The 19368-nt window shown below is 47.3% G+C and overlaps 2 protein-coding genes and 2 non-coding genes across 4 annotated transcripts in view; 3 read left to right on the forward strand and 1 right to left on the reverse strand.

The window, feature by feature from the left end:
- The first annotated feature begins 5482 nt into the window (after positions 1 to 5482).
- On the forward strand, positions 5483 to 9752 carry TPT1 (tumor protein, translationally-controlled 1). The gene is made up of 6 exons (XM_071739948.1): positions 5483 to 5650; positions 5986 to 6059; positions 6532 to 6722; positions 7443 to 7548; positions 7960 to 8076; positions 9499 to 9752. The coding sequence occupies exons 1-6, from the start codon at positions 5623 to 5625 to the stop codon at positions 9499 to 9501; spliced, it is 519 nt and encodes a 172-aa protein (XP_071596049.1). The 5' UTR covers positions 5483 to 5622; the 3' UTR covers positions 9502 to 9752.
- On the forward strand, positions 9303 to 9432 carry LOC139791845 (small nucleolar RNA SNORA31). Its single transcript, XR_011724056.1, has one exon. It is a non-coding gene; the product is annotated as a small nucleolar RNA SNORA31 (small nucleolar RNA).
- A 723-nt stretch (positions 9753 to 10475) lies between the features above and the next one.
- On the forward strand, positions 10476 to 10611 carry LOC139791846 (small nucleolar RNA SNORA31). The gene has a single exon (XR_011724057.1). It is a non-coding gene; the product is annotated as a small nucleolar RNA SNORA31 (small nucleolar RNA).
- Positions 10612 to 14836: 4225 nt separating this feature from the next.
- Positions 14837 to 19368, reverse strand: part of GTF2F2 (general transcription factor IIF subunit 2) — a 92274-nt gene continuing 87742 nt past the window's right edge. The window contains exon 9 of the mRNA XM_071739800.1: positions 14837 to 15767. Within this exon, the coding sequence (XP_071595901.1) occupies positions 15648 to 15767 (120 nt within the window). The 3' untranslated portion in view covers positions 14837 to 15647. The remainder of the gene's footprint in view (positions 15768 to 19368) is intronic.

Raw genomic sequence — 19368 nt, forward strand, 5'->3', positions numbered from 1 at the left:
CCATCACGCACACCGGAGCTGTGGGTCTACAGCCAGGGAAAAGAATCCTGGGATTTTCCAGGACCCAGCTGTAACAGGAAGACTCGTAAGTGCTGTAAATGTCAGGGTAACAACATCCACGTTTCTGCTGAGTGCAGGAGGGGTTCAGCTTCGTCTGTGGTATCTTCATCTGTCTAATCCAGCCTAATATATTCTATTGCTTGGAAATAGATCAGACCTGATGAGCTACACTGATGATCAAAGCTCAGCTCTTTCAAGGACTCATCTCAGGATCTGGGATTCTGGTTTTGTGTACTGCATGCATAGATCTAAATTACAAATTTTGGCTCGAGATCCAAAAGGCTCCAAGGCTTGCCAGGGACTGAAAGGCTGGCTGTATTGTTATACACCTGAAAGAGTCAAACTGACGGCCTGGCTTTGTGAGTTTAGTTCCCAATCAGTTAAGGTTTTAGCACCTAGAGATCAAATCTTTATCACCCTGAAGCTGCCTGGGGGGAAGAACTTGAATAAAATCACTTAGAGCTACAGTTTCCACTTGGGTGGGTGGAATGGGGTGGTACAGCATCACAGCTCCTGTTTCAGTCTTGAATTCCAGCCAGATTTGTGAGGACACAAGCTGATCAAGGGCTTGTCATGCATCCTCTCTCCTAGCCTTTGTACCAGGAAACACACTGAGAGTACTGGGCACAGACTGCCCTGCCAGACCTCTCTGCACTGCCAGGTCTTGCCCTCATCAATTTTTCAGTTTCTCTCTACCAGGAGGTAATATATATACACACATCATATAGACATCATATAGGTTTCTATATGTAGCACCCTACCCCTCACAACCAGGAAATGAAGTAAAATATCACCACCACTACTATGTGACTTTCACAGCATTCCACACAGGTCAGAAGAACCCATTGGTGCCACCAGAGCCCTGCCTTGCTTCACCTCTCATTCCTTTCCACACACTGACACCACACCTGGCAGGAGAATCACCTGCAAACAGGATCTCCTCCCTTTTCACACAGCTCAGTGGGAGGTGCCAGGATGGGCTCAAAACTGTACTGTTTATTCAAAAAGAAAGAATGGTGAAGTATCAGCTCTCATCAGCCATTTTATTACAAGACACAAACAATTAGTTGAGCACAGACATATCCAGTTGCTAATATTTGATGGAAGTAACACTTCAGAAACTCATGACTACCTGAGGGGCCTCTTCCATGAGAAAGGCTTTTTGTGAGGCTCCACAGACACCTGCTTAGAAAATTCTCAAATTATATCAAAAGCCTCATCTATAAAAACACAGGACTTCCATCAGTCCATGGGGATTGATGTCTCCATGTCTCCAAAGATTAAGGTGCATGGTCAGGGAAACCTGTCATATATTTTTAAATGTCAGTTGGCACCTAAAATGTCCCCTGCTGTGGAGGGATCACCTTTTTAAACAACCCTTTCAGAATGTACTAGCCCTGGCTGGAGGCAAGAGGTTTTGGAAGGGGCTGCTCACACAGAAGCAGGTGAGTAACATTAAGGTTTTCTCTTCAAATATTGCTGGTTTCTAGAGAAAAAAAATATTCTAATCTAATTCATTACAAAGTATCAGCCCATGACATATAATTATCAGTTCATACAGCATCACAGGAATTTTTCAGCACTTGTACCTCAGTGGAATGCTGCATGCAAAGCCCACACCAATTAAAATATCACCAATTTAGTCCTGGTTCAAATCTGTCCAAATTGTTTCAAAAGCAAATCAAGTTAAAAGGATGCAAAGCCTTGTCAACATGCCTGTTTTCATTTAAGGCTTTTTAAACTTGATATTGATCTGGCTTAACTCAATATCAAATTGGTGTTAGAATCATAGAATTTTCAGGGTTGGAAGGCATCTTTAAGACCATCCAGTTCCAACCCCCCTGCCATGGGCAGGGACACCTCCCACTAGATCAGGTTGCTCAGAGCCCTGTCCAGCCTGGCCTTAAAAACTTCCAGGGATGGGGCTTCCACCACCTCTCTGGGCAACCTGTGCCAGTGTCTCACCACCCTCATGGTGAAGAACTTCTTCCATACATCAAACCTAAATCTCCCCTCCTCTAGTTTGAGTCCATTCCCCCCAGTCCTATCACTACCTGACATCCTAAAAAGTTCCTCACCAGCTTTCCTGTAGCCCCCTTCAGATACTGGAAGGCTACAAAAAGGTCTCCTCAGAGCCTTCTCCTCTCCAGACTGAATAACCCCAACTCTCTCAGTCTGTCCTCACAGCAGAGCTGCTCCAGCCCTCTGATCATCCTCATGGCCCTTCTCTGGACACACTCCAGCACATCCATGTCTTTCTAGTAACAGGGGCTCCAGAACTGGATGCAGTATCCAGGTGGGGTCTCATGAGAGCAGAGCAGAGGGGGAGAATCAGCTCCCTGACCTGCTGGCCACACTTCTCTTGATGCAGCCAAGGATCCAGTTGGCTTCTGGGCTGCAAGTGTGCACTGATGGCTCCTGTTCAATTTCTCATCCACCATCTCATCCTCTGTTCACACAGGAGCCTTGACCTAGTTAACTGATGCACATTTAAGTACTATCTTCCACTTCACAGCTGCAGCTCTGAATACAGAGCCTACAAACCACGTGACATGAAGGTCCATCTACCTTACCAGTTATGCCAAAAGGCTTCTATTCTGACTCTAGCACACTGAGTCAACCACTGCATTTATAAGAGATCTCAATACTACTACAGAAATATTAAGTTTTCTAGAACAATCTCTTCAAAATAAAACAAAATTGAAGCACACCTACTAACTGGATGTTTTTAGCTGCATATTACACTATGGAGAATGAGCCAAATGTTCCCTTGTCACTCAACCCACTGCTAAAGACGTAAATTGCTCTCTTTCCACTGTGGTTTGTAGAAAGAGGGGCTGTCTTTGATCAGATCAGCTGTCCCTGGGAAAAAAAAAAATATAGAAACTTAGGGGCAGGAACCCCTTTTTCAGGTGTGAAACAGCAACAGTATTCTTGAAAGTGAAAACCAGCAGTAAACTACTTGCAAATTTAATTAGATTATGTAAGCAGCTAGACCATCAGGGGATGGGGTGGGGAGGGGGGGGGAAAGGGCACTGTTATCTGGAGCAGGAATGGATAGCAGGGTGGGAGGAGATAACACTAAGAAAGAGATGAGTGATTTACTATCTGAGGAGGGTGAGGGATGGGGAACTCTATCCTGTGCCCTGATGTCTTGTCAAGTACAGGATGGTTACCAGCATTCAGCATGATGGTCCCATGATGTCTTTTTGTCAATATTCCCTAAGAATCAAGGGGATTCTTCTAAATTTATTTCAGCTGTGGCAGGCTGCTGCAGAAAAGTACTTGCAAGGTGGAAGGAAGAAATTTAGGCATTACTGGTTTTGCACTCCTTCTGCTTTGCATCTCAGTCCCAACTGCTGGGCTTAGTCTCACTTATCTGTGGAAAAAATAAGAAAAATATACTTGTAAAAATAAGAATATACCTGCTTCACCCAGTCCTTCTGCTATCACAGAAGTGGTGTCTCTGAGTGCACCCAACTTGACTTGTCTGGGGGAAATAGAGATTCATCAGAGACATGAAAAGTCTAACAGCTTCTTCATTATTTGTGCATCACAAAACACCATTTATTTGGAGAAGGCACAGCACTCAGCACAGTGAATACATATCAAGGCCCTTATAAAGTGTTGGGATCTCCTCAGGAGTGAGTGCAGCCCATGCTGCAGCAGTCAAAGGCAGGAGGTGGTCAGGACAACCTGTGCATCACAGTATCACGATGTTCATAGCATAAGCACTGTGGATGACATGGTGGCACCCCTGAGTGGGTCAGGAGACACAGTTGGGTTTCCTCAAGGAGCCTGGATGCTAATAGACAGCTGGTCTATCAACCAACACCACTTGAGAAGGGGAAACTGGGAAAAAGGAGAACTGTGGGTTGGAACAAAACCAGATTTTATATACTGATTAATATAATATACTGATCACAGAATCATAGAATAATAGAATTGGCTGGGTTGGAAGGGACCTCAGAGATCATCAAGTCCAACCCTTGATCCACTCCCGCTGCAGTTCCCAGCCCATGGCACTGAGTGCCACATCCAGTCTCTTTTTAAATATCTCCAAGGATGGAGAATCCACTACTTCCCTGGGCAGCCCATTCCAATGTCTGATCACCCCCTCTGGAAAGAAATTCTTTCTAATGTCCAACCTAAACCTCCCCCGGCACAACTTGAGACCGTGCCCTCTTGTCTTGCTGAGAGTTGCCTGGGAAAAGAGACCAACCCCCCCCTGGCTACCCCCTCCTTTCAGGGAGTTGTAGAGAGTGATGAGGTCTCCCCTGAGCCTCCTCTTCTCCAGGCTGAACAGCCCCAGCTCCCTCAGCCTCTCCTCAGAGGATCTGTGCTGGAGTCCCTTCACCAGCCTGGTTGCCCTCCTTTGGACCTGCTCCAGGACCTCGATCTCCTTCCTGAACTGAGGGGCCCAGAACTGGACACAGGACTCAAGGTGTGGCCTCACCAAGGCTGAGTACAGGGGCAGAATCCCTTTCCTGGACCTGCTGGCCACACTGTTCCTGAAAATAATAATAAAGATAATAATGAAGAACTAACTGATAAAAATAAAGAACTAACAGTAACCCTAATACTAATACAGGATACAAAGTTATACTCAGGTTCAGAGGGAGCTGTGCACTTCTAGCAGCCAAGGCCCAATACCCAACAGTGCCAGCATGACAGCTCCAGAGTCCCTCTCAGGGAGTAAGCCATGGTAGAGGAAAAAAACATCCCCACAAACTTCCCAATCTATGTTTATGGTACAGAATATTTGGGATTCCCAGCTTGGGTCAGCTGCCGTGGGCTTTGCCCACTGCACCTGCATGGTTCAGAACCACCCTGGACCTTGGTCCCTATGGAAACCTGCATACCCGAACGGGGTATAAACCCAAACAATGCCTCTTATCTCCTTTGTTTTTTTTTTACAGAACTGGACCCTGCAGCCTCCCAAAGCCATAGTTTCTCCGAACACAAACATTATGTCAGAATTCTGTCCTAGCAACACCAGGGAAAGACTCAGCCCACTTCTCCTTGAGAGCCGAACTTGTGATAGAGAGCAGGAGGAGTAACACTGATGCTCGGGTCAGTGAAAAAAACCAAACCCAAACAAACCACAAAAAAGCACAGTTATCAAGAGGAAGAAGGGCACGGCCTCTGGGGAGCTCTGCCAGTCAAAGCACCACGAACCCCACCTCAGCCCCGGCTCGGGGGCTGCCCTGGCCCGCAGCCTCCTTCCCCTCACCAGCACCGGCAGACACCCGCCCTGCCGCCGCTGCTCTCCCGCCGTGTGCGGGGCCTCCCAGTTCCTCATACCCTTTTCGTCTCCCCCCCAGGCCCTGGCACCGGCCCTGGCAGCTCTGCGGGCCGCCCCCTCTCCGGGCCGCCATCCCCCGCCCAGGGGCCGGGCGGGGCGGGGGGCGGGTGCGGCGCCTGCGCGGTGAGGCGCGGGGCCGTGCCCGCTATATGAGCTCCGGCAAGCGCTGACTCGGCCCTTTCCGCCCCGCTCCCGCCCGATCTCGGGTCGCTGCGCAGAGACCCCGCCGCCGCTCCCCTCCCTGCCCCGCCGCCGTCATGATCATCTACCGGGACTGCATCAGCCGTAAGGGGGAGGGGAGGAGGGGCCGGGGTCGGCGGGGCCGGGCGGGCGGGCGGTTGCCCGGGCGGGGGAAGCGGCAGGACAAGGCCCGGGCCTGGTGGCGGGACCCGGCGCTGCCGCGCATGTGCGTTGCGGGCGGTCGCGGTGGCGGTGGCGGCGGGGGGGGGGGGAAGGGAAGGAAAGGAAAGGAACGAAGCGCCCGGACCGAGGCCGTAGGGCCGGGAGGGAAGGGAAGGGGAAGCGGAGCAGATCCCAATGAAGGTGAAGGTGGCTCCGGGTCGGCGGAAGCCGGAGTCTGACGCGGCGGCGCCCGCCTGTGTGTGTTTGTTCCTCCGCAGAGGACGAGATGTTCTCGGACATCTACAAGATCCGGGAAGTGGCGAACGGGCTGTGCCTGGAAGTGGAGGGGAAGGTGAGTGGGTCTCCCGCCCCCAGGGAGGGTGGGGGGGAGGCGGGCAGGCGGGCGCGCCGGCCTCGCTGCGGTGACTCAGGGCCCGGCCGCTGCGTGGAGCCGGGCCCGGCGGGGCGGTGGCTTGGGGAGGGGTTGGGGAAGGGGGGGTTTGAGGGGTTCCCTGTGAGAGACCCCCAAAGCGGGGCCACCCCCCAGGTGTGTGGTTCCCTGGGGCAGGGCCGGGTGCTGCCCCCAGCGGTGTGTGAGGGGGCCGGGACAGCCAAGCCGGAGTGCTGGCGGGGTAAGGAAGCTCCGGGCTGGCACCGGGAGAGGAGCCTGGCCTGAGAAATCCCTGCTCGGGCTTCAGTGAGGTTCCTTGCACTTAAGTGTGGCTCTGAAGTCGTGCCCTGCTGTCAGGTCATAGATGTGTAAGAGCGGTAGAGCATCAAGGTTTTTGCAGAGGCGTTAAGTTTTTTGATGTCTCTAAATCTAGATGGTCACCAGGACAGAGGGTCAAATTGATGACTCTCTAATTGGTGGCAATGCCTCTGCTGAAGGTCCTGAGGGAGATGGAACAGAAGCCACGGTCATAACTGGTGTTGATATAGTAATAAACCACCACCTTCAGGAAACCAGCTTTACAAAAGAGTCCTACAAGAAGTACATCAAGGACTACATGAAAGCGTAAGTGTTGGGAGACTCTTTTCTTTTAATGAAATTGCAAAGTTGTTGTCTTGTTGAAATTTTAAAAGCAGTGCTGAACTTTATTCTTAGTTGGTCTTAGTTCTGATACAGGTGGCAGGCTGGCTATGAACTTCAGTACTGTCTTAACACTTGGCAGAACTGGAGCCCCAGAGAACTGATAGGGGAAAATCAAAGTTTGTCTTGGCTGAGGTAGAGGACCTGGTCACATGCTGTGGATATTATTTGTAACCTTGCTGTTTTCTTTCTGACTCCTCAATGCCAAATTGTCATGGGGAACGGGGTGGAGTGGTGAAGAAAACTTCTGGAATTTTTTTCTAACTTGACTGTTTAAATGTCCAAATACAGTATGTGTGGGTGGAACTTTTTTGCTAATTTGAGGTACAGTTTCTGTTGCTCAGTGTTTAATGGGTTAGCATTAAATGTGGAAACACTTTGTGATACTGATGGATAATATTGCTGATGCTGTGGAAATGGCTTGCTAACTTTTATCACGAGCCTCAAAGTAAAACGGCAGGCACTGTTTCCCTAATTTTTTAGCAAAATTAAATTATAATTTGGGAGCTTTGTGAGGGAGTGGTTGAAAAATGACAAAATAAAAGTTTGACTGCTGGTAACTCTATCTGTGATGACACGATGCTGTGCAGTGATGTTATTGGAGCAGAAGATATTTTCAGAGGTGTTTTTTTTTTTCCCTTCCAGAATCAAAGCCAGACTTGAGGAACACAAGCCAGAGAGAGTAAAGCCCTTCATGACGGGGGCTGCAGAACAAATCAAACACATCCTTGCTAACTTCAAAAACTACCAGGTAATGAAACTGCCATCTCCTTACAGCAGTGATGCAAGGGGCTGTTGGTTTGTCTGCAGATCTAGCTTGTAGAATTTTGAGGACTCCTGGTCTTGGCTCTTTTCTGAGGGTTGAGGAGTAACAGTGAAAGACTGTGAGGCTTTTGGGGATCCCATTTCAGCTTGCAACACTGGTAGCTGACCACATTTGTAGTGAGCACCATCTAGGAACCACGGAGTTAAAAGACCTGAAAGGTGGATTACTTTAGCCCCTGCTGTGCCATACTCTGCTGTTCATAGCAGTGTGGACAAGTTGGAGAAAGCAAAATCCCTTCAGCTGGTCAGGGAGACCTTTAGTTGCAGCTTTCTTGTGTAAAAGACACTTTACCCTGGCATTAGCTCGTTAAATGTCTCACAAGAAGTTTCTCTGAAGTTCTTTGTAGGAGAGAACATGAATCCAGATGGTATGGTGGCTCTCCTGGATTTCCGTGAGGATGGTGTGACCCCATATATGATTTTCTTCAAGGATGGCTTGGAAATTGAGAAATGTGTAAGTACTGACCTGAAAGGGATGGATGTGCCTAACTGCATCAGAAGCTCTTTCAGTGCATCACTTGTTCTGTTGTATCCCTGTTAAATCTGAGCAGTAACTGCCAGCTGAAGAACTTTCAAGCCCATGTAAACATGGCCTAATTGCTGCTTCCTAGTGCACCAGGTGACTGAAACTTCCCTTGTATACTCCTGAATGGTGCTCAAAGGGACACAGTTCCATTGCAGTGATTCATTGTGACTTTATGGCCAAGAAATGCAGAAGGAATTTTTTGTGATGTGTGTAATTAGGAATGGTTTTAAACCATTAGGTTAAAGATGGTGTCCATTGAAGTGGAGCACTCCTACTTTGGATCCCTCTTGTGGGGGCTGGTTCTGAAGTGCCTTACAGGTTCATGTTGCATCTTCCACCTAATCTGATGCCCTTATTTTGTTATGCAAGAACCATCTGTTTAAATACTGCCCTAAATTTGGAAGCATGGTAATAATAATAATAATAACAACTTAACCTTATTCTCTCTGGAATCTCCAAAAGCTTGAGCCCTCAGGCAGCTCCTGTGGTCTGCTTTGCCTTTAGTTACTCTGGGTAAGAATGTGGTTGGAACAAAACAATATCTGGATCTCTACACTTGCATTTTTTGGTTTATTCTGAGAGCTGTGGAATTCCCTGCAGGCGAGCAGTTGTGGGATCACCAATTGCTTTGCCCAGTCATAGCAGACTTATGAAGTCTGTTTATAGCCAGCTAAATTTATCTGTAAAGCCTCTTACAGCCTTTCTGGTATGCAAGTCATGTAAAGATGAACCAACTTCTAGTGTGGAGCAGCAGTTCCTCTGGTAGTTCCCAATTAAAGGAACACTTTTACTGGCCTGGAGGCACCATCTCCTGCAGCCTGACAGAAGGGTGGTGTCTGTCCTGGACCCTGGAACAGGCAGTCACTGAGGAGGTAGCTCCCCTCAGCAAAAACCTGTGTGCATCTTCCCTGCTTGGGCACACCTTTTGGATGTGTAATTCAGATAAAAACCCATCAGTTTCAACATGGAGTAAAATAATAGTAGCAAAGCATTCCACTGGGCAAAAAGTGCTTGATGGTGGAGCTCTTGTGAGAGATGGCAGGTACAAGGTGGGTTTAGTTCTTTCTTGGCACATCCTCTTGGAGAGGAAACCTGAAAGCTGGTGTGTCAAGCAAAAGGGGTTGCCAGTTGCACTTCATGATCCTAAAAATGCTCAGCATCCTCTGATAGACCACGGGCACCCCCCCTGTTGCTCCCTGGTTTGCACTAAGATGCAAAAATAACTTCCTTGCGCTTTCTGCCTGCCTGCCTGTGGCAGCTCAGATTGAATTGGGGAGTACACAAATAGGGTACAGGAGGTTACCCTGACTTCTTGTGACCTTGAACTAACCCTGGCTGCTCTCCTTGCAGTAACAAATCAAAGAGTATGGTTTTGGATCACCCGACTTCATAGCTGGCTGCTGTTTCTTCTTCATCGGCACAACACCAGGAATTGGCAATGTCTTAACAACTGGACTGATGTCATCTTGAGCTTCATTCACTTATTTTGACCCTGATTTGGAGTGGAGGCATTGTTTTGAAAAAAGAAAAAAAAAAAAACAAAACCACCCACACACCAAACATCTGTCATGTAGGTTGTCTAAAATAAAACTCATTTAAACCCATTCTAGGTGATGCCTTCTGGTCTAGTGTGTTTTTTAGGGTGAGGCTGCAGCAAGATGTTTGTTCAAGGATCTGGTGCTCTCAGTAGTAAAGCCTGGTCCTAGCGTGCTGATAGCTTGACTGTCTCAGACAGACCTTGTGCAGTTTCTACCTGTGGCATTGGAGTGCAAGAGCAGGCTGAGGGGACTGAGGCAAAGCCCAAGAAATGTCATCGTAGTGGAGTGGATCTTCTTCATCTTACACTATTGCACAGAGACTTCTAGCTCTGGAAGACACCAAAATTAATTAAAAAAAAAAACAACAGAATGGAATAAGTACTACTCGAGCTGAGTGCTGGCTGAGCTGCTCTGTCAAGGATACCCCAGTCTGTCCTCAGTTGTAGTGGGATGACTTGGAAGATGAAGGCAGGAGGATGGATGGAGCACTAGTCTTGCACCAGCACTGTCTGAGCCCAGGTAGTGGAAATGTGGGGAGGGGGTGAAATCATAAGGTTTTCCAACACTGGCTGTTGTACCAGCTCCTCTGTATCCAGCAGTATTCTGGAGCAGATTAAGCAGAACTTAAGTTGCAGGATTCTGGGTTTTTCTGCACTTGCCTTCTTGGGGAGGGAAATGTAGCAATGGGCTAACCCTGTCCCAAGCTTAGGGGAAAGCAGGTGTGTGTCTGGGCATGGGACTTGAACTGAATCTGCTCCCTCCTCTCCCTGCTGTGCTCCTGGGTAGGAAATGCATCTGTTTGACAGACCTGGAGCAAACAACCCTTGCTCTCTGGTTCTTTTCTGAGATGCAACAGTAACAAGTTCCTTGCGCTTTCTACCTGTCTGACCTGGTGGCAGTCTGGATTGAATAAAGGAACACAGAGCCTCTCGGGGATGTCTGCAGCAGCTGTGTCTGCCTGCACAGGCTGCAAGTCACCAACTCTGAGGGTTACAGGAGATGAAGGTGCCTGAAAAGCAGTGGGTAGTGAGCCACTTGGTAGCTTTTGACTTGTGATGCTTCAAGACTGGTGTCTTCACTGTCTTCTGCTGGTGTTGGAGGGCTGAGGTGGAGTTGGGCTTCTGCAGGGGTAAGATAGATGAGGCAGTGGGCTGGGAGCAGGGAGATAGTGCCTGGGGATGTGGGTGCAGTGTGGGTGTTATCTTGGAGGTTCTGGTTTGGTTTAAATGCCCTGGTTTAGTTCTGAGGGAACACAGTTTGCATACGTACTTTCTTCTTTCTCAAGAAGGTGACTTGGGCCACCTGTGCTTCTGGCTGAGGTACAACTTCAGTGTCACCCCAGCAACACACATGAGGGCTCCTCTGCCTTCACCCAGTGGGCTTGAAAAGCAAGAAGGCAAGTTCAAAATTAAATTACAGTGACCCAGTTCTTCTTGATTTGTTTAACAGGGCCAGGTGAGGATGTTACCTTACCCTTCCTGTTGCATCTTTTTTACAAAAAAGTTGGAGCCTTTAGGGAAGGGGAGAGTAAGCTCTTGCTTAGTTTGAGACTTTTGCTTCTCAGTGGAGTGGCAGGACAGTGCTTGCATGGCCATGCAGCCTCTGGTCTGGCTCTCCAGCCCCTCATACCTTTGGATCCCAGTGTTTAAAACTGAGCAGAACTGGGATGTGGGAGTGAAGTCATCTCCTCCCCAGTCCTGGCTGCTTGGTGAGTTAGGCTGAGTTAGGGAGCTGCAGGCACAAGCCTGGAGCAAATGGCTGTGTGGCAGCTGTGTACAGATAAGGAGTTGCTGCTTGGAAAAGCAGGTGCTTAAAACCATGATGAGCACAGCCTTGCTGTTAGGGTTGAATGGCCAACAGCAAAATGTGTGCCATGCTGTCTGCACTACAGGCTAACTGGGATATTAAACTGGTGTGTGCCAACATGCCCAGCTAGTGGGCTACACCTTCCTCTCAGTCCCATGTGAGTTTCTGTGTGGCAGAGCATCTGATGGGAGGTTTCACCTCAGCCTGTTGCAGGGAAAGCCTCATTTCCAGAGCTCTTGAATCATAGAATAGAATCATAGAATTGGCTGGGTTGGAAGGGACCTCAGAGATCATCAAGTCCAACCCTTGATCCACTACCACTGCAGTTCCCAGCCCATGGCACAGAGTGCCACATCCAGTCTCTTTTTAAATATCTCCAGGGATGGAGAATCCACCACTTCCCTGGGCAGCCCATTCCAATGTCTGATCACCCTCTCCGTAAAGAAATTCTTTCTAATGTCCAACCTAAACCTCCCCTGGCACAACTTGAGACCGTGCCCTCTTGTCTTGCTGAGAGTTGCCTGGGAAAAGAGACCAACCCCCCCCTGGCTACCCCCTCCTTTCAGGGAGTTGTAGAGAGTGATGAGGTCTCCCCTGAGCCTCCTCTTCTCCAGGCTGAACAGCCCCAGCTCCCTCAGCCTCTCCTCATAGGATCTGTGCTCGAGTCCCTTCACCAGCCTGGTTGCCCTCCTTTGGACCTGCTCCAGCACCTCAATCTCCTTCCTGAACTGAGGGGCCCAGAACTGGACACAGTTCTGAGATGGAGGAGAAACGAGGGAGCTGCAAGAGAAGTGGTTTTGCTTCCCAAAAGCATCTTGCTTCCTTCAGATTCCCTGGAACTTGCTGCCCTGGGGTGCCCATGGGTGAGAGGTTGAGCCACAGGTGATGGCAGAGGAGGGTGCAGGGGGTGCTGAGCAGCAGCCTCAGCCAAGCTGCTGTGGTAGCTGCCTGCAGGGAAGGCAGGGTGAGGGATCCAGTGTGCTGGGAAGTGGGAGGCCCGGGGTGGTGGATGTGCTTGTCACAGGCTGTGATGCAGCTCTGAGTCAGGAAGAGTCAGTGCATAACCCAGTTTCTCTCCCAGCCCCTCTTTGTTTCGAGGAGCTGTTTTCTGGGGCTGAGAAGCCAAAGTGATCAGTGAAGGGCTTCATGCTGCTGTAGCAGTTTTGGTGTTACTAAATTGATGGAAAATCACCATCATAACAAATTACCTTGGTGCTGTTTAAACACAGCCTGTACTGAAGGACAGCTTTAAAACCTGTCTCCAGCTTGTTTTGAAACATGTTTATCAGGGTTGTGTCTTGCATTCCTGGGAAGATATTTTCTGTGGCTAGAAGGACTCTGGAGCTGGGAATGATTAAAAGAGTTTCTCTCCAGAGCCTCAAGGAAGGAGTTTAGTGTCTGGGTCAAAACCTTTCCTTTTCCAGCTTGGGTCTCAGCCCTGTGCAGGACCAGGAGGCTGCTCCTGCACCCACCACAAACTGGTTGCTGGGAAGGAAGCCTGATTGCTTATAAAGAAGGGAAACCCCCACAAACTCCTTTTAGTTTTGTACTTTTGTGGTTAAGAGTCATCTCTTGTGGCTGGAGGAGGCACCTACAGTGCTGGCCACATGTCCCACAGTCTCTTTTGCCTTTTGCCCTTGCATCTCTCCCTCAGTGCTTGCTCTTTTGTCTCACAGTTCTGCTGCCCCAGCTGGGGCTTGTCTACAAATCCACTATTTTGCCCTTTCAGGGAAAAATGCCTGCAGCATCTCCAGCCCACAGCCTGTGTGCAGGGGTTTGGCCAAATGCTGGCAAAAAAAAAATAAATAAAAATCTCACCTCCTGTGGGCCAATGACTGTGCTGTGAACATCTGAAAGCTGCTGCAGCATCCTGTGGCTCCTTGGCTACCTGCTTTTGGGGATGCTCATGCAGTGTAAGGAACATCTGGTGTGCTGGGAGAGGTGCAGGTGGAGCCATAGGAGCTGGGTACCCTCATCACCCAGCCTTAGATACTGGGCTGAGCCAGCCTGGCTCCATCCTTTGACTTTGTCCACTCAGTGTGGGTGGGGTGTGGGTGCTGGTGCTTGGGTGGGTGACTGCCTGGAGCCTCATGCAGGCTTTGGCATAAGGAAAATTTTAAATAAATGGATGTAGGAAACAGGTTTGTTTTTTTTTTTTCACATGGTTTAGCTCAAGGGTAAGGAGGGACTTTGTGTAGGACATAGTTGTTGTCACAGAACTACATTTAGATTTATTTATTTTATTTAAATATGTATTTTAAAAAGCATTTTGCTTACTTGAGCAAATCTCTGACTTTCAAGCTACTCAGGTCATCCTGCTGCAGTCCTGGCATCATTTTCAGCAACATCTGTCTAGGGAGGGTGGTTTTATTAAACAGCAATACTACCTCCATGAAGACACCTTGGCTTTCTCACCTGCTGCTGCTGTGTCTTGGGGCTGGTAAGGCACCTCCCTGGCTCCCCTGGACCTCCAGCTCTGCTTCAGCTCTGCAGCTGCTTCCCTGGGATATGGATGCTCTTGTAAACTGGGATGTTTCACCCTGCAACTAAATCTCCACCTTTCTGTTAGCCCAGAGCAGGAGAGCAGCACTTAAACAGCAGCTGTGTTCATTTAGCTTGGAGATGAATGGCTTGGTAGAAGGGAAAAAAAAAAAAAAAAATCTAGCCAAGCCTGAAAGTCTTTGGTATAAACAGCCCAAAATCCACTGCCAGGAGCAGAGTTTGTGTTGGTTTGTGGTCTCTGTGCCTCTGCTGCTTTCTGGTTGAAGCTGAAGCTGGTGAAGCTGAAGCCCCGGGAAGTGGTGGATTCTCCATCCCTGGAGATATTTAAAAAGAGACTGGATGTGGCACTCAGTGCCATGGGCTGGGAACTGCAGCGGTAGTGGATCAAGGGTTGGACTTGATGATCTCTGAGGTCCTTTCCAACCCAGCCAATTCTATGATTCTATGATTCTATCTATTATTTTAATAGGGTGTGCAGAAGTGATGCACACATCTGAAGTACCTGAGGGAGAGTGAAACTTGTGTTCTGCTTCATTTACAGGTATTCTAATGAGTTTCTGCTCTCTTTGATCTATTTTTAATGTGAAAGCCTTGAAAATATAATTAGGTAATCTTGTCCCACCTCCCTCCTGGCTCCCTACTGAAAGGATGTTGACAAGACAAACCTTGCAATGTGCATTTCAAAAGTGGGGAAACAGATACATTAAATCATCTTCCCCAAACCACAGAAATGCAGCTGCAAAGCCAGAAATAAAAACATGGTTTGAAAAAAAAAAACAAACAAGAAACCTTCATACCTACGCTGTCTAAATCACAACGTGTTCAGTCAACAATGCAGAACATTGTGTGGTACAAATTAAAACAACACTTTTATTGACATGCTTAAACATAAACCACAGATAACATAATAAAAACCAAACAAAAGATAAATCTATTCCTTGATGTACCCAGTGGACAGACATTTCACTTTTTCTTTAATCAGTTATCACCTGGAGGGGATTGTTATCTTCCCACTGACCTGTGCATCAAACAGCCTTCACTTTACAGGTTTTTAACTGTGTTTTGTTCCCATGGAGTCCAAGGACTGTGATGAGCACCACAGATGTGGCTGTTTTTCCTATAAACTGATCCCAAAAGGAGCATTGTGTCCACTCCACCCAAACACTGCATAAAGGTTTGTCTACCTTTGTAGCCTTCCAGAAGAAACCCTGGCAGATCCCAGCAGAAGTGAGGCCATTAACCTGGTTCTACTGGGATGCAAACCCACAAAGTTATGGGTTCCTCTAAGACATGTTTTCCTTCAAAGTCACTGAGGCTTGGAAAAGCCACAAAATAAAAAAAAAATGTTAAGAAAAGTGCCACAAACCCAAGAAAAAGGAAGATCAGAACTCAAAAGATTTCTAATGAAGACAAATCTAATGCAAGTTTATTCTGTAAACATTTTTTTTCCTGTCAAAAGACAATACCCTTATATAAACATACAAGAAATATTCCTTGGAAAAAAACTGAAGCTATGGAAAATTACAAAGTATCATCTGCTTTAATTTAAGTTGATCCTTGCAGAATTGCACTGTGCTCAGTCCTGTCTGTAAAGCCACCATGGTTCCCCCAGTGCAATTACTCTAATTCCCTCTTGCTTCATAAATGCTTTTGTTAATCACTCTTTTCTTCTCCTTGGTAGTGTCTGTATTCTGGCTTCAGCTCCCAAGTGTTTTTGTGGGTCCCCTTCACGTTGTAGATGCCTATTTCCCTTAAAATTTCCTTCAAGTATATCTGAAAGGAAACAAAAATTCAAGTTACACAGGCGGGCAATTACCACGGTTTCCACACAACGTCTCACGATCTGCTCAGTCCCTACCAACTCTGTTCCTCAAAACCAGTGGACAGCAAGGCTGGCTGATCAGCACCAACTGGTACCCTGAGAATCAGATGCACAGCTGGTCTAAAAATCTGGGTGCTGTTAAATTTCTGACACGACTGTGGAGCAGTGGGGACGTGGGCAGGTTTTCTGCCCTGGGAACTTGCCACCCCCATCTGTGCCCCACTCTTATCTCACGTCTTCCTCCTGCTGGAATTTCTCCACCAGGGCTAAAAGCTCTTGGGTTTTTGTCTTGCTTGGGCTGGGATTATCTTGAAACTCCCTGTCTTATTCTGACCCCACTGAAGCCCCCAGCTCGTGGTTTCCATGCCATTTGGCAAAGCTTTTGGGCATTTGATTATGGCCTCGTTTTCAGAGGAGAGCTGAGTAGGTGCCAGAATTTTCTAACACATTCAAATATTAAGCCTAGGAAGAGAAATTTAAAAAAAAAAACCACCAAAAATCAAAACCCAAGCAAAACTATGATGCCAGTAGTATAACCTTTGACACAAGACAGCTCACTAATATTACCTTCCTTCACTCCTTACAATAAAGACCAATAATTTGTTTTATTTTTTAAAGAGCTGTTTGCCTGCTTTTTTGTTTAAATACAAATTGGGGCTGATTTGAGTGGATTGCCATGGCAACTGCAGACCACAGTTTAAGAATCCCCATATTAAATTCATAATTCCTTTAGTATGAGCTATTTAGTCCTCTTTGAGCTCATATATTGAACTGGAGTTACAAGAATCCCTGTATTTTCTAGAACTACTGTTCCACCAAGCACAAATATTAATATATTCCAGTTAATTTTTAAAACACGAAGTATCTGTGGATGGAATAGGAAAAAAAAAAAGGCTGATTGCCCAGACTCTTCCTTACACTCTTCCCATTATTATTAAGTAGAAAAGTTGGAAAATAAGTAAGAAGTATGTTCTCAGTTTGTGAAAAAAGTCACTTATAGAGAAACTGATCATTAGTCTCTCAACAGGCAGGCATAAAAAATTTACAAAGCAAAAAATATCCAGATCCTACACTAGTGATGAGACTCTGTTCATGCAGCAAAACTGGTCTTAAAAACCTATCTCAAAGCCATAAGTGGTATCTGTCCAACAAGTAAGAAAGATGACCATAACAGGCTGCACATAAAAACTCATTTCTTAGGGTCTTTTCTTCCAGCAAAGTGGCTGCACGCAGGAGCCATGAGCAGGGAGTTCATTTTGCAGGGTGAGGATGACTTCGGGATTCGGAGGGTGCACGGTGCAAACCCCAGCAGGTGGCAGCAGGAGATCAATCTACACCCTGAGCACACCTTTCCACACACAGCTCATCTCTGGCAGAGACACTGTAATTATTGGAGAGCCAGGTACTGAAGGCAAGGAAAAATGTACTCACTAAAAGAGCAATCAGTGTGCAGATGTTTTCATTTGCTGCTGCTGCTGTTCACTGAATCAAAGAATGGTTTGGGTTGGAAGGGACCTTAAAGATCACCTGGTTCCAACCCCCTGCATGGGCAGGGACACCTCCCACCAGACCAGGTTGCTCAAGGTCCCATCCAACCTGGCCTTGAACACTTCCAGGGAGGGGACAGCCACAACTTCCTTGGGTAACCTCTTCCAACATCTCACCACCCTCACAGGAAAGAATTTTTTCCTAATGTCCAACCTACATCTCCCCTCTTCAAGTTTGAAACCATTTCCCCTTGTCTTCTCACTATACAACCGTGTATAAAGCCCAACCCCAGCTTTCTTCTAGGCCCCCTTCACATATTGGAAAGTCACTATAAGATCACCTTGGAGGCTCCTCTTCTCTAGGTTGAGATGTTTTTTAAAAGGTGATGAAAGCAGAAGAAGAAGCCATCCTGTATAAATGTGTACACCTGTGTATCCACTGCTTTGTGTGCAACCCATGTGCATGCACACAAGGTTTGAAGAACCTCTCTGGAGAAGAGGAGGCTCAGGGGAGACCTCATCACTCCCTACACCTCCCTGAAAGGAGGGGGTAGCCAGGGGGGGGGTTGGTCTCTTTTCCCAGGCAACTCTCAGCAAGACAAGAGGGCACGGTCTCAAGTTGTGCCAGGGGAGGTTTAGGTTGGACATTAGAAAGAATTTCTTTACTGAGAGGGTGATCAGGCATTGGAATGGGCTGCCCAGGGAAGTGGTGGATTCTCCATCCCTGGAGATATTTAAAAAGAGACTGGATGTGGCACTCAGTGCCATGGGCTGGGAACTGCAGCGGTAGTGGATCAAGGGTTGGACTTGATGATCTCTGAGGTCCCTTCCAACCCAGCCAGTTCTATGATTCTAAAGCAGCTTACAGCAATGTCAGGCACTTTGAAAGACAGCAGAGTGGGTGGAAGGAACAATCAGATTCAATTCTGCTCTAGAGTAGATTAATGAGAAAAAATTGCACTGAGTCCTATGAAGTAGATCCATCTGCAGTTCTTGAGCTGAGAAACCTTGGGAAGTTGGGTCACGAGGCGTGATGGTGCCGCAGGGCTCAAGCAGAACAAAACTGCCACGTCCACGGGCGCCAGCAGCTCACTGCTCTCTGGTGGCAGAATCTTTGGATGACATTTCTGTCACGAGACAGTTCTCATGTCTCACTACTTGCTCACACCTCCAAATCACCCACAGAGTCATTCTAAGGTTACTTTTAATTTCAGCTAGTTTTCAGATACAGTTCCCCAGGGAGTTCTGCTGCTCTTGGGGAAAAACTTCCAAGAGTTTGGATTTAACAGCATAACAAAACACAACAAACCCAAGGAATGTCTGTGCCACAAAAGTAAGGAGACTTCAAGCTGGGACTGTGAAATGCAGCAACTGAGAACTCGCAACATATTCCTATTTCCCATTCCTGCTGTGGGGAGAAAGAAGCAGCAGTGGTTTTAGGGAAGGCAGCTGAGAGCATTAACACCTCCCAAAAAATCATTCAGTGCACAAAGGATGCTGAACTGCTGGAGCTTTTAGAGAATTCCTAATCAGGGATAATCCTGCTGTACTGTACCATACATGAGAGCAAGATGAATCCAGGCACTGTTATGATTTCTCCTGCAGGATCACTTCTTCCAGAATGACCCTCCCCATGGGTCCATGCTGTGCCAGGCTGCCTTATGCACCTTGAAGCACACTGCTCAGTCTGATCCCTGTATCCTAAAAAAAAAACCCTTCCCTCTTCCTCCAGTGATGCCCAAATACTGAATTTTAGAGCCTTGTGAGTGCTAATCAGGGGCCCACAATTTCTTCTCAGAAGGGGATTCAATATGTTTATATAAATATAATTCTAACACAGAAGCTAATCTGCAGGTGATCTGTTTGAAAATTTAAGGCATCTTCAGCTCCCTTACACCTTCTCACATTTTTAAATTTTTCCATTAAAAGTTACATGCTATTATAGAATTATAGGATAAGAATTTCTGAGAGGGAAGTTAAAGCTCTGAAAACCCTTCTGAAACTTTGAGGAGGAAAAAAACCCAAATAGTGGTATTTAGGATAACTGTTAACTAGAGCTGAAATA

The sequence above is a fragment of the Heliangelus exortis genome, chromosome 1 (genome assembly GCF_036169615.1).
Source record: "Heliangelus exortis chromosome 1, bHelExo1.hap1, whole genome shotgun sequence".
In the NCBI taxonomy this organism is placed as follows: Eukaryota; Metazoa; Chordata; class Aves; order Apodiformes; family Trochilidae; genus Heliangelus; species Heliangelus exortis.